At 33.9% G+C, this 13,825-nt stretch overlaps 4 protein-coding genes across 11 annotated transcripts in view; 3 read left to right on the forward strand and 1 right to left on the reverse strand.

Moving 5' to 3' along the window:
- LOC129574194 (BUD13 homolog) overlaps positions 1-726 on the reverse strand; it is a 2,371-nt gene extending 1,645 nt beyond the window's left edge. Inside the window, exons 1-2 of the mRNA XM_055455792.1 lie at positions 487-726; positions 1-384 (exon numbers count right to left, since the gene is read on the reverse strand). The exon at positions 1-384 is cut by the window's left edge and continues 374 nt beyond it. Of these exons, the coding sequence (XP_055311767.1) occupies positions 1-384; positions 487-599 (497 nt within the window). The 5' untranslated portion in view covers positions 600-726. The remainder of the gene's footprint in view (positions 385-486) is intronic.
- Positions 727-749: 23 nt separating this feature from the next.
- On the forward strand, positions 750-3,595 carry LOC129574191 (uncharacterized). Of its 2 annotated transcripts, none has more exons than XM_055455789.1 (7): positions 750-983; positions 1,049-1,369; positions 1,437-2,222; positions 2,298-2,409; positions 2,498-2,954; positions 3,015-3,341; positions 3,427-3,595. In XM_055455789.1, the coding sequence occupies exons 1-7, from the start codon at positions 971-973 to the stop codon at positions 3,541-3,543; spliced, it is 2,133 nt and encodes a 710-aa protein (XP_055311764.1). In that variant the 5' UTR covers positions 750-970; the 3' UTR covers positions 3,544-3,595. The 2 variants fall into 2 exon arrangements, with proteins under 2 accessions (XP_055311764.1, XP_055311763.1); XM_055455788.1 differs by having other exon boundaries at positions 761-983; positions 1,431-2,222.
- Positions 3,596-3,714: 119 nt separating this feature from the next.
- On the forward strand, positions 3,715-6,075 carry LOC129574193 (Golgi pH regulator). Its single transcript, XM_055455791.1, has 6 exons — positions 3,715-4,096; positions 4,214-4,484; positions 4,601-4,725; positions 4,821-5,100; positions 5,188-5,555; positions 5,639-6,075. The coding sequence occupies exons 1-6, from the start codon at positions 4,055-4,057 to the stop codon at positions 5,918-5,920; spliced, it is 1,368 nt and encodes a 455-aa protein (XP_055311766.1). The 5' UTR covers positions 3,715-4,054; the 3' UTR covers positions 5,921-6,075.
- A 759-nt stretch (positions 6,076-6,834) lies between these two features.
- Positions 6,835-13,334, forward strand: LOC129574195 (lissencephaly-1 homolog). 7 transcript variants are annotated; one of them, XM_055455795.1, is made up of 10 exons: positions 6,923-7,081; positions 7,172-7,283; positions 10,198-10,380; positions 10,467-10,773; positions 10,857-11,013; positions 11,112-11,289; positions 11,396-11,531; positions 11,599-11,754; positions 11,826-12,021; positions 12,103-13,334. In XM_055455795.1, the coding sequence occupies exons 3-10, from the start codon at positions 10,343-10,345 to the stop codon at positions 12,174-12,176; spliced, it is 1,242 nt and encodes a 413-aa protein (XP_055311770.1). In that variant the 5' UTR covers positions 6,923-7,081; positions 7,172-7,283; positions 10,198-10,342; the 3' UTR covers positions 12,177-13,334. The 7 variants fall into 7 exon arrangements, with proteins under 7 accessions (XP_055311775.1, XP_055311770.1, XP_055311769.1 ...); XM_055455800.1 differs by lacking the exon at positions 7,172-7,283 and having other exon boundaries at positions 6,835-7,081; XM_055455794.1 differs by lacking the exon at positions 6,923-7,081 and having other exon boundaries at positions 7,104-7,283.
- Positions 13,335-13,825: the final 491 nt, after the last annotated feature.

Below are 13,825 nucleotides of genomic sequence, written 5' to 3' on the forward strand. Positions count from 1 at the left end.
CGCGGAGATGCGTCTGGGCTTCGGTTCGAACGTCTTCGTGGCGAAGCGTCTGGACTTCGATTTGGTAGTCTTCGCGGAGATGCGTCTGAGCTTCGGTTCGAACGTCTTTGTTTCGGAGAATTAGGTTCTAGATTTGAACGTCGTTGCGGAAATGCATTTGGACTTCTATCAGATATTTTTCTTCGCATATTCATTTCATCGTCTCCGATCGTTTTCCATTTTGAACTTGTTTTGTAGTCCTCTTTTGCGATGAGTTCAGCGGGTCTTTCATCAATGATACCGGCAATTTGTGGCAAATCTTCACCCAAATTGTAATTGTCTAGGTCAGCTTCAGTTGCATTGGCCAGTTGTGATAAATCAATGTCATCATCAACGATGTTTATTCTACAGATCGAGAAAAGGGTAGATTTGAAATTTCGGAAAATAAATTGTTTATCCGTAAAAATTTGGACTAATTTGGACTATATAATTATAATTTGGACTTACGTGGAATTTTTCTCCGACTTATGCTTTTTTTTCTTATTTTTCTTCGATTCACTTTTGCCACCAGACAAATACTTTTTTAGATACTCCTTTTGGTTTACTTTGTCGGTATTCATATTGGGAAATGTTGGTTACTTTCAAATAAAACAAAAGTTTGATTGAATAAACGTATACAAACAAAATTCTAAAAAGTGTTTTAGGTTAAGATGAAACGATGTGAACTGTCAACAAATGCATGCACATAGTACAAGCTATTAATCACTGGTGGCGTTGGTAACATCAATTTCTTGAGACCAGGTGAAGAAATGTCAACAACAGTTTGTTCCAATTCGCAGATATATTTAACAAACATCTTCATGGTTTTACATTTTCTGTTTATTCATTTGTCTAGGAGTAGTGTTTTCGTTTTATTTACTCATTATTTCCATTAGATTTACCATTTGTTCGTGTCATTTAGTTGTATTGAGATGCTTTACCTGTGAAAACAATGAAAACCAATGGTAATTTTGTACTTATTTCTATATTTAAAAAAGTATATTAGATTTGAATTTGTTTACGCTTGTAGAAGTTCCAGTGATACGCGTAAAAGAATTTGCAAAAGTCGAATTTCTTCCCTCCGAGCAAAATGGAAACAAAGGCATCGAAGAAAATGGAACTGAAAATTCGATATTGCCGATAAATATTGAGACCATTTCGTTATCTTCGGAAGACGAAATCCGAACTGTTCCAAACAAACCAACAAAATCCATTGCACAAACACCAAAACCCAGAGAAAAAAGACTGCCCCGTGTATCATCCGCCATCAGTAAGAATCGAACACCGAGATTACCATCAAAATACAAATATCACAAAATTGATGAATACTTTTCCGCAACGAAAAAAGATTGTAAGTAATACAATGATATTACTCGGTTTTAAGAGGGGCATAAATATTGTATCTTTGTTAGTTGCAGCTAAAATTGGATGTGCTACACCGATATCGAAACAATCAACTTCAGCCTTCTCACCGGAAAGTACCAAAGTTAATGTTGAAAAGAAACAAGAGGTAACCGATGCTAAACGTTATGCATCCAGCTTGAAACAAGTCAAGATTGTGTTGAGACGTTTATCCATCGACCAACAAGTCGAAACAAGTCGCAAACGCAAAGCGAACGATGGCCAATCCAAGTTGCCTGATTTCATTGAATATGAACCGACTGGAGACACGTATTTCACAGTCCATGAACACTCAACCTTGCCAAAACAGCCACTAACCGAATTGAAAGCGGTAGAATGCAAAGTTGAAGAAAATAATGTAAATTCATATGATGAAATGGATAATACAACCTCAAACTATCTGGACTATCGTCCGGATTATGTCTACACTGACACATCGAGCATAATCAAGGAAAATGAACAGAATTTCAAACCTCAAGAAAATGCAGTAAATTATAATTTACGCAAAAAAATGCAAAAAACCAATAAGCCAACGTCTGTTAAGGCAACCAGCAAAGTGAAGAAGGAAAAGAAGGAAAAGAAGGAACAGACGAAAATAATCAAAAAATCAGTACCAAGAAAATCGAGAAAAGTCGAGTGTCCCCACTACAAAATTGTTGAAGAGACTACATTTGCCGTGGATGCATTTCGATATGGTGATATTGAAGGTGTTGAGCACTATTTTCTCACTCATTTCCATGCAGATCACTACATTGGCTTAAAGAAAAGTTTCAATCACACACTTTACGTTTCAAACATAACGGGTTAGTCCAAATGAATGAAAGCCATGTTTAGATTTGAAGCTTAGCGTCTGTTTTACTTTTTTATTTCGAAAATAGGTCGCTTAGTAGTGGAGTTCATCAAAGTTGAAGAGCAATATATTCGATATCTGGACATCAATACACCAATATTGGTGGAAGATGTTGAGGTAACTGCCCTGGATGCGAATCAGTAAGTTATATTTCATATGCTTTCGTATTTTAAAACGCATCGATTTTTACTTATTCTACCAATGTTTGTTGCAATTAACTTTGCATAGTTGTCCAGGGGCGGTTTTGTACCTTTTCAAATTGAAAACTGGTAAATGCATTTTGCACACTGGAGATTTTCGTGCATCTCCTGATATGGAAGAGTATCCCGAATTTTGGAACAACCAAATTGACACAATTTATTTGGATACAACGTATTTGTCGTCGAAATATGAGTTTGACACACAATCGGATAGCATAAACACTATAGTTAAATACTGTCAAGAGTTCATTAAAAGCAGCACAAGTAGTTCTGGAAAGCATTTAATAATCTGTGGATCATACAAAGTTGGTAAAGAAAAGGTTTGGCTTCGAATCGCACAGGAGTTCAACTATAAAGTGTGGATTGATAACGAACGTCACAAAGCAATGCAGTGCCTTCAAAATGATGAAATTTCCGATGTACTGACTAGATATGCAAAAGATGCGTCTGTTCATGTTCTACCACTAGGGAATATATCTTACCAGGTAGTAGATTCTCCATTTCATTAATCAGGTCATTGTTCATTTACATATTTCTGTTTTCAGTTCATCGTTGAATATATGCGTCAGTTTGGGGAAGCATTCTGTAAAGTACTCGCCATACGTCCCAGCGGATGGGAGAAAGGGAAATCAAAGCCGAACTTTGCGAATAAAATATCAATTCTTGGCGTTCAATACTCAGAACATTCCAATTACAGCGAACTTGAACGATTTGTTCGATTCCTTCAGCCAAAAAAAGTGATTTCAACAGTGCCCTATGGAGGGAAAGATTTGAATAAAACACCACAAATACCGCAAGCATGGCTCAATCAAAAAGTGGAACCAAAGTCAAAAAGTTATCAGCGAAATATTATGGACTTCATGGTGAAAGAGGTAATCAAATGTGTCTGATGCTATAACTATAAAATATTTCGTAATAGTATGAAACTAACAGTTATCTTCCATATCGCCACTATAGCCAACCGTCAAATATCCCACGATCAATCAATTGAAAGTACCGCAAAAATTGGAACAATTGACTGCAGAAGAAGCTCATCAAGTGATTGATTCAATCTCCGATGACTACTTACCATAAATGAAATGTTAAACAGCGAAAAGAAACCAATAAAATCTTTCTATTTTTGTCATTGCATTTGTTTTAAATTTATTTTACTGAAGCCACACTCAAGTGTAACTCACCACACTGTTACTATACAAAATTGACTTGTGCTGCGTTGTAAACGAGCCATTATATATATAGTATACATTTCGATACGTGTCTGTCATTTTCAGAACGAATTGTCAAAGTTTCGTGAATAATAACAAATTAAACAATGAAAACTATTTAAATAATTTCAAATGCACACAATATACATTTGAATATATTGCAAATCGAACGTAGAGAGTGTAACAAAAATTTGGTTGTGACAATTTAGCGTACAGCCACTGACAAACTTCTATGTTAAAATAAAAAAATTGTGTTGTCCTGCTGAAAAAACAGCGGTACAAAAAAGATTCGCGTACATTTCAGCTCGCACCACTCAATTTCTGGGACATGTTTGATAAATAGCCAAAAACCGCCAAGTCTTCATCTAAATCTAAACACAATGGGCTTTTTAGAGGATTCAATTATAATTTTAGTATCTCAGGTACGTGAAAAATTCCCTAAAAATGGAAGAGCTCAAAAATCAACCAAAAAATCACATAAGATTTGAAATTGTTATTGTCAAATGGGTGAAATACCATTTTTTTTTGTTATTTTGCAGATTTGTTTCTTCACCGGTGGCTGGATTTTTTTTGTGAAACAATTATTTCGAGACTATGAAGTCCGACATGTATCGGTTCAGTTGATATTTTCATCAACATTTGCATTGTCTCTGACAATGTTTGAATTGATAATTTTTGAAATTATCGGCTTATTAGAATCAAGCTCTAGATATTTCCATTGGCGTTTAGAATTAACGTTATTACTGTTTATGGTAATTGCTTTGATTCCTTTTTATATAGCTTACTCCAGCATTAGTAACATATGTTTCGGTATGATCATTTCTCTTAACATAAATTTTTCTATACATAATAACTTTTTTCTCAATTTATCTGTGCCATGCTCATCAGCTGTGCTATTAAGTTTTATGTGCTCTTTTCTTCTTTAGTACCACCAAAATGGATTGTTCCATTAACATTGAGCGTCTGGATTTTGTTCTTGTATGGATTTTGGCGGATTGGTGATCCATTTCCGTTGCTAAGCGTATCACATGGGGTTTTCACAATTGAACAGGCATGACTTTAAGCTAGGCTCAAATAGCACACTATATTTCAGAAATTTAAACCACTTCGACGGTAAAATCGAATAAATAATTTCATTTAATGCAGGCAGTGTCACGAATTGGAGTTATTGGCGTAACAGTCATGGCAATTTTGTCTGGTTTTGGTGCTGTAAATTATCCGTACACGAGCATGACATATTTCATACGGCCGGTTTCACAAGCGGACGTATTAACTCTTGAAAGACGGCTATTGCTAACAATGGATATGATTTTAGCAAAAAAAAAGCGAATCGCAATCGATCGAAAGCAAAATAAAACTCATCCAACCAGACAAGGTATCTGGGGAATGCTCAGTAGCGTTACTCAGCTATCTTCAGGGACAGAAAGTAATTCATTGTTGAATTTTTCTTTTCTCCATACTTTGGATTCCGAATTTAATTGAAATTCCCCGTTGTTTCGTTGCTTCTGAACAGATATAGGACAGCTTCGTTTGGAAATTAGTGCCTTAGAGGAACTATCTCGACAGTTATTTCTTGAAGTTCATGCATTGAGAAATATGCAGGAACGGCAACGATGGGCGCGCACATTGCAAGGCAAATATTTTAACGTACTTGGACACTTTTTCAGTCTGTATTGTCTTTGGAAGATTTTCATTTGTACGATAAATATAATATTCGATCGAGTGGGCAAAAAAGATCCCGTAACGCGTGGTATAGAAATTGCTGTACATTGGTGCGGCTTGGAAATGGATATCGCATTTTGGAGTCAACATGTATCATTTTTTCTGGTGGGTTGCATAGTTGTTACATCAATACGAGGTCTTCTTCTCACTCTAACCAAGGTAACAAACTTCCATGCGAAACACCTTTTCTTCCATTATCTAATCACACAACATATTTCCATATTTATCCGCATTTTCTACAGTTCTTCTATAAAATATCATCAAGCAAATCATCGAATATAATTGTATTGGTATTGGCCCAAATAATGGGCATGTACTGTGCAGCTTCAGTTCTTCTGATGAGAATGAACATGCCACCCGAATATCGTGTCATTATCACTGAAGTACTTGGAGGCCTTCATTTTAACTTCTATCATCGCTGGTTTGATGTGATATTTCTCGTTAGCGCCTTGTCAACCATTGGAATATTATATTTGTTGCACAAACCACAGAATAATGATAATGAAACTATCTTGAGTAAATAATGAACTGGCAAAATGTACGATGACAGGATACGAAGTTTTCATCAAAATTATTAATTTAAATCGAAATCACCGAAACCTTTAAATATGAAGCGAATACTGTAATAAATCATAAGGATAATTAATGGATAAATAATATATTACACATATTATGATAATAATTATATTTTATTTGAAATGGAAAAGGATTGAGGACAAAAAACAACAACAAATCATTGAATCTTTGGAATAAAGAAAACCAACTGACAATATAGTGTGGACATGCATCAATGCAATGAATAAGACTTAAATAAAGAGAATAAGACAATTGATGGAAACCATAAACTCAATGTCTTTTTCATTTTACTACCTTCAAAATCAACTGTGGAGATAATGTTGGTGGGACGAATCTCTAACCGAAATCATTGAACAACTTTTTTCCAAGTTCTAGAAGCTAATTAGATTTAGAGTCGTTGAAGCTTTGTTTGCAGCATTCAAATAATAAACAACAATGAAAATAACAATTTGTTGGGTAAGCTGTCTAATTGATTGAAAAATGCATGTTAAAAAAATGAAATTTAATTAATTATTAAAAATATTATTTCAATTAAATTATAAAATTTGATTAGCTTGAAGAAACTTGTGGAAGTGTTTTTTTAATAAAGTCAGATGGCGCACAAAAATCTATTATTTTTTGAAAAATTGATCATTTCTTCATAAGAAAAACTGTACATCGTACATTATAGATCATCGTCAATACCAAACATCACATTTGTGCCAATAAATTTGGATTTATCTATGAAAATCATGTGACACATAACATATTTACAAGTAAGGAAGAATACTATAACGGAAATACTGGAATTTGTTTTTCAAAATGATGAGCTATTATACAGAAGAGCGCCATCTAACATGCAAATCAATAATGATGCATGATTACGTTTACGTATATGAACGGCTGTAGAATCGATCGCTACGGCCATTACGAAATCAAATTGAAGAATAAGAAGAAAAAAATATAACAGAGAGACCTACAAACGAAACGGTGAAGAAGTAGGGAAAAACGTAATTCGACTGTCTATACTTGTCCTCTTCTTTTTGTTCATCATATTTCTATTCGCGTGCGTTGTGTCAGAATTGATACTATAAAGGCTATATAGTTAATTATCAGAAATTGATCACTTTGTAAGTAAAAAAAAATAAATAAATGAATAAAATTTCAAAAATATGATGTGTAAGATACTAGTAGCGTTGCATCCGTTTGTTGCTGTCTAGCTACCAGCATTATTAGATACTATCCAAAGCAAAATCAATGTGTTGAAAGGCCATCGGTGAAAACAAATAACAATTGAAAATGACCACGAATTAAATAACTCAGCTTCAAATAGTGAGTAAACTCGAAAACGTTTGGATCACAGAAATATAAAGTGTGTTTTCAGTTAATTAGGTGAAACGTATGTAAATTAATGTAGCTCAATCTGCTATGCAGCAATATACAAGGAAGTAACATGTGTAAAATCGCATACATACAACAATATATATTGAATATACATAATTTTTTTTCTTCAAAGCGAATTCGCAATTCTGCCCAAATGATAGAAGAACAGAAGATGCAGCATATTTGGGAATGCGGGGCAAAGTTTTGAATATACTTGAATTGGTGAATGTGTTGCTTGTTGTCGCGAAACACACACACACTCTGTGTGAATATACAAGCAAAATGTATAAGATAGTTAAATAAAGCATTCGTTTGTTTTTTTTCAGTGACATTTTCGTCTTAAAACATCATATCGATTAACACTGCCACATTTTCCATGCTTCATTTTTCTAGTGATGATTACAGCAAACAGTAATAAGAAAAAAATATATCATATGCATGGATGATCAAAATAAAATAGTTTGTGTTATGTGCGTCTTTGATCCATAGACTGTTCAAAGCCATTGTGTGTGTGTGTGTGTGTGTGTGCGTTTTGAGTGACGAATCTGTCACACACTTATACAACTTGATTTGTTTGTCATCGTTTCTTCACTCACTTGTTCGATGTTTTTAGAATTCCATTTTTCTTTCTAATTTCGGGCGAATTCGTAGAGGGTTCTGTGCTACCATTTTATACATTCAATATAAATATATAATTTAATACTTTGACTTATTTGTTGTAATGTTACAAAAGAGCATTTGTGAATTTTAAGTGCCATCTTCGTATGTGTGTGTACAATTCGAAGGTAAATGCAACGAATATATTTGATATGACGGAATGTCTTTCTCATTGTTTCGGATACCTACAAACGGTTTCGATTGATATTTATTATCTATGCATTTTCCGTTGAACCATGATGGAGCATACACATTGAACATACACAATTTTTTTACACCGCATTCTAGTGTATATGCGTGTATTTGTATGTGTATGGGAATAGAGTTTTCGGAACATGCATCAAAAGATTACTCATCGAAATCGTATTATTTTTTATGCTGCGGCTTCCCTTCTTTGCGTACAGTTTTGCACATGTTTTAAATAAATCCAAACTATGACAAGGAATCGAACGAAAATTAATCGAGATTATGTCAAATGTTTTTCACCATACACACAAAAATACAATTATTGAATTGTACGTGAGAATTAAAGTTGGAATTTTTTTTCCCAATAAGTAAAAACAAGTGCCAGAGCCGGTAGCTTCCTTAGTATTGTATAGCTAGTGTCAAATAATGTTAAATTTATTTAACGTTTTTCTTCGGAACATTTCGACCTAAAAATCATTCAAAACTAATGCCAAAATCCATTTGTATCGATATACATCCCTCATCCCTTGATTTTTTTATTGCCGTTGGGTTGGACGAAATTGAACGCACAACTTTTTTTTGCACATGCGTAAAACTGTACACCGTATGTTGATTTAAAAAAAATTCTTAGATGATATACATTCACTGAAAATACAAATGGTCAAACTAGAAATAATAACAGCTGGATGTGCATTTGGTTCTGCGTTCGGTCTGAATTCATTGTTAATTGCGCGAATATTGAAACTTGAAGTACAATATATTTATCAAATGCTCGCTTATTTTCCATTCAATGTGCATCATTTTAATCACATAAGTGGGCATTTAGTCTGAAGATTTAAATTATTAAATTAGCAGGACGCGGTTGACCGGTGAATAATTATGAAATCAAATTAAGTAGTATCAAAAGTTCGATCTATTGATGAGTTACAATAGGCTGTGAATTCAGTCGACTATACATTTTGGTAAAAAAAAACTTAATTTTCTGCTTAAAATTTAGTGAAATAACATTCAGATTATTCGGACTATGTTTTCATTTATTGTGAAAAAAAAGAAAAATTCTAGTTCATATGTATCATAAAAGTGGTTTGAAAACGTGTATACAATGTATAACATATGTATGTAATTAGGTATTGATTTCCATTGACTCATACATTTTTTCTATAGAAAAGCTAACTTTTTCATTCTTTCATTCGAGAGATTGAATTATGACATTTGCAGAGTACCCAAGTGGACGCAACGAAAAACGGGTAGTTATAGAAGTTTCAATCAGTATTTTCTACGATTCTTCTATTGACATACCACAAATTTGATAGAGTTTGTTTTATCAAAATACTATTTTGTTTTGTTTGTTTAAAAAAAATTTCTCAAGCTAATTTGATATTCTCTTTGAAATATTTGGAAAATCTCTTAGAAATGTGGGTGAGACATAACAGTATGTTCGAATGTAGACAATATTTTTGTTTTTGTGAATGTTGACAATGAAATTGTTCAAGGCCAAATATTTTTGCAATGCACATCTACGCTTCCGTCTATGTATATAGTATGGATTCATACAATTTTTACAGATTTTTCTTCTTCTTCTGTAACGCAATACATGCGATTGATTATAGACATGGCGTTTTATTGATATCTCGATCTACTCTACTATACCAAACTGAAGCAGAACCATTTGTTTATTTACACCGCTGGCTGAATTCTATACAGTTTTACAGGAAAATTTAATCCGATTGGATTCACATAAAAACATGATGTTTTCCCATTCATTCTGAGTTAGTTTAGTAGAATTTACATTGGGTAAACCTCAAAATAAATCACGGTAAAATAATACCATTCTGATGGAGGGGTGGAGGAACTCGATTATTGAAAATCAGATTGGGGATGGGTGGGTGGTAAAATTACATTGATAAAGTCTTCAATAAAGAAGTGAAGACCTAAAAAATTCAGCACATAAGTGTTGTAAAACAACAACGTAAAGTTAATCAGAGAAAAAAACTCAAGAAATTTACACTTTAATTTGCAGGTCCCGCACCGTGATTTCGGGAAAATTGTTGTAACGACAAAAACAACACTCAACACATCCAATTAAATCTAGCTAAATTTGATCGAGGTATTTAGATACGAAAGTTGCACTAGGTTTTTTCTGCTCGAAAGTTTATGCAAAAAACATGAAAATGGTATTGTCACAACGACAACGCGAAGAACTGTAAGTGTTTCTTTCTTGCTTTGTATATCACTTGAAAATCAATAAACAGCCATTAATTGACCAATAATTGTTAAACTGCTTTATAGAAATAAAGCGATAGCTGACTATTTAAGTGCAAATAATTACGTCGATGCACTGGAGTCGTTTCGTAAAGAGGCTGATTTGGATGCTACTGAATCGGTAGAAATAAAATACAGTGGCCTGTTAGAGAAAAAATGGACATCTGTAATTCGCTTGCAAAAGAAAGTAATGGAGCTCGAGGCAAAATTGTCTGAGGCTCAAAAGGAAGCATCTGAAGGTGGTCCGATTAAGGCGAAGCGTAGCCCTGGCGAATGGATACCACGACCGCCGGAAAAATTTACACTGAATGGACATAGAGCTACAATAACTAGAGTGAGTATAGTCATTCTGTAGACACTATATATAGCATATCTGTAACGAATTGTAAGCTATATTAATCGTTTCAACTGTTTTAGGTTATATTTCATCCAGTGTTCAGCTTGTTGATAAGCTCATCTGAAGATGCAGTGATCAAAGTGTGGGATTTTGAAACCGGTGAATACGAACGAACCCTCAAAGGTCACACGGACCCTGTAAATGACATCGCTTTCGATGTACAAGGAAAAGTACTAGGTAAAGCATTGAAGTGCATTCAAATGTGTCCATTTAGTAGTCGTTTCTGAACTTCATTTATGATTGATATTTTTGCTTCTATTTTTGTTATTCGATAGCCTCTTGCAGTGCAGACATGTCGATAAAACTATGGGATTTCACGCAAACATTTGAGTGCTTCAAGACAATGCTCGGCCATGATCACAATGTTTCATCCGTTGCATTCGTACCGGCTGGTGATTTTGTGCTATCTGCATCTCGCGACAAAACGATTAAAATGTGGGAAGTTGCTACCGGGTAGGTTTTTTCTTCTTCCGCCATTTACTTCACTTGAAATTATAAAAACTTCAAAGAAAATTGGTTAAAAATTGGCGTTCCTAACTCCCAATTGTTACCTATACAGATACTGTGTAAAGTCATATGTTGGACATCGTGAATGGGTTCGGATGGTTCGAGTTCATCCAGATGGAGCAATATTCGCATCTTGTTCGAATGATCATTCAATTCGTGTATGGAACATAAATACGAAAGAGTGCAAGGTAATATTCATACAATATTCCATTCGTTTGCGATGAAATAAACTATTGAAACGTCTTTATCATTTAGGTTGAGCTAAGAGACCACGACCATACTGTTGAATGCATTGCTTGGGCAGGTGAAAATGCCTCACAGGCCATCAACGAAGCAGCCGGCACTGATAATAAAACAGGCTCACATCATGGACCATTCTTGGCATCTGGTTCACGTGATAAAAGCATTAGAGTAGGTTTTATGATCAATTTTATGTGAATGAGTGTGTTTTTACTAACTATTATTGAAAACTCTGAACACAGGTTTGGGATATTAGCATTGGCGTATGTCTATTTGTATTAAATGGCCACGACAATTGGGTAAAAGGAATCGTCTTTCATCCTGGCGGAAAATATATAATATCAGCTAGCGACGATCGAACCATACGCTGCTGGGATATACGGAACAAGCGATGCCTGAAAACAATCAATGCTCATCAACACTTTTGCACATCTGTTGGTAAGTAGCTTGTTGACAGCCACTATACATCCGATTTCACCGTTATTTGATTGTTGCTAAATTTCGTTGCTCTCATTTTAGATTTTCACCAAAATCTTCCTTATGTGATCTCAGGCAGTGTCGACCTAACTGTAAAAGTGTTTGAATGCCGCTAATTTATAGTTTTCATTAACAAACTTTTTTTTAAAAAGAAAATTACGGAAAGAAGATATAAATTATTCTATTTTTAAAGTATAATTTTAATTAAAATTTATGTATTTAATAACTTTAACTGAAAGTCGGAGTATAGCAGAATAATGATATGGAAAAAGTGCTCCCTCAAACTACATTTGAAATTGAACCAAAAAAAAAAAACAGATTCGAATATGTTTTAATCAAACTCCTAAATGACATTTGAACACCTCAAATTGAAATAAAACTATAAAATAACATAGGAAACCAACACAATTACTGTCAAAGTTAGGCAATCACTTATGCTCCATCTCTGTTGCTCTCCATTTATAGTTAATTTTGTGTTGATATATCTGATTATCTGATAATAAAATGAGAGATTCCACTTAAAATTATTAGGTTCAATTTAAAAACAAAACAAAAATCTCCTCGACATTCATTGATAAATCAATGTGAATTCCACACCTTCACATATAAAAAACAAATACAAATTTAAGATTATTTGCTGCGCGATTGTTGTTTCAGCTTTGTTTTTCTTCACAAAAATCACCAGCCGATAGTCAATAAGCAAAATTATGCATTCAATTTTGTCGCCAAATCCAAAAACCAAACTAGCTAGTGCAAAGCTTCTAATCCAAGTTCTGCCGTATTCGGCAGTTTTTTTTTACGAAACCCGTACTGTGCATTATTCATATGCATCATATAATACGTTTGAAGCAAATATCTATGTAAAAAAAGAAATAAATTTCCTGAATATAAACATATTGAGCACTTTTTCTTTTCCAATTATTTTGAATACAGTTTTTTTTACATTGAACAAACAATGTTAAACGATAATAGAGATGTAAAATCTCAAAGCGCAGACCAATTTAAAACAATCTACCATTCAAACGCAACGGTTAGCATTAGAAGTTTTAGAACTTTTTTGAGATTTTCGTGGCTTACTATTTGTAAATCACTATGGCAGAAGAATGATGAAAAACAGTGACTGTTCAGTCAAATTATCGTCAATGCGAACAAAATATAGTAAAAATTCAATGCAGAAGTATTAAGGAAAGGATGGTTATTGCTGATTTATTAGATAAGTGAAAAAAATATGCTTAGCTTGAAATAAAAATAAATGCCAAATAATTTGCAGCCGATTGAAATGGATTTTATTGTTTGAAAAAACCTTTTTTCAGAATCAACTTATGTCGTTCTATTTCTGAATGCTAATAAAAACGTGTCTAGGTTACTTAGCCTGGTAAGCTTCCATATGGCAAACGGATGACCTGCTGAACCTTTCCAGAGACCATAATAGCAAGCATAAAAACTAATCATACTTGTAGTAACGCATTCGCAAAATTGTGTACAGAAAAGTTCACTTAGCTTTTGACTTCCTCTAGAACTACATATCTCGAAGATAGCAATGCGATACCTTGTCACTTTAGTTACACCCACGTTGCTGAAGTTTTTTAAACGACATGGTGGATTTCGAAGCGTTTTTCACAAACCACATCCACTTTCAGGGTCCAAAGGAGAATACGGTGGCTGGAACTTTTCTTGATGACATAAAAAAATTGTCTTTAAAAACTAACTAGTCGTCGAATTGAAGCATACAGGTGCATCAACCGGTTTTTTTCAATTGTGAAAA

The sequence above is a fragment of the Sitodiplosis mosellana genome, unplaced genomic scaffold, assembly GCF_009176505.1.
Source record: "Sitodiplosis mosellana isolate CC-2019 unplaced genomic scaffold, AAFC_SMos_1.0 Smas_scaffold_6150, whole genome shotgun sequence".
NCBI lineage: Eukaryota > Metazoa > Arthropoda > Insecta > Diptera > Cecidomyiidae > Sitodiplosis > Sitodiplosis mosellana.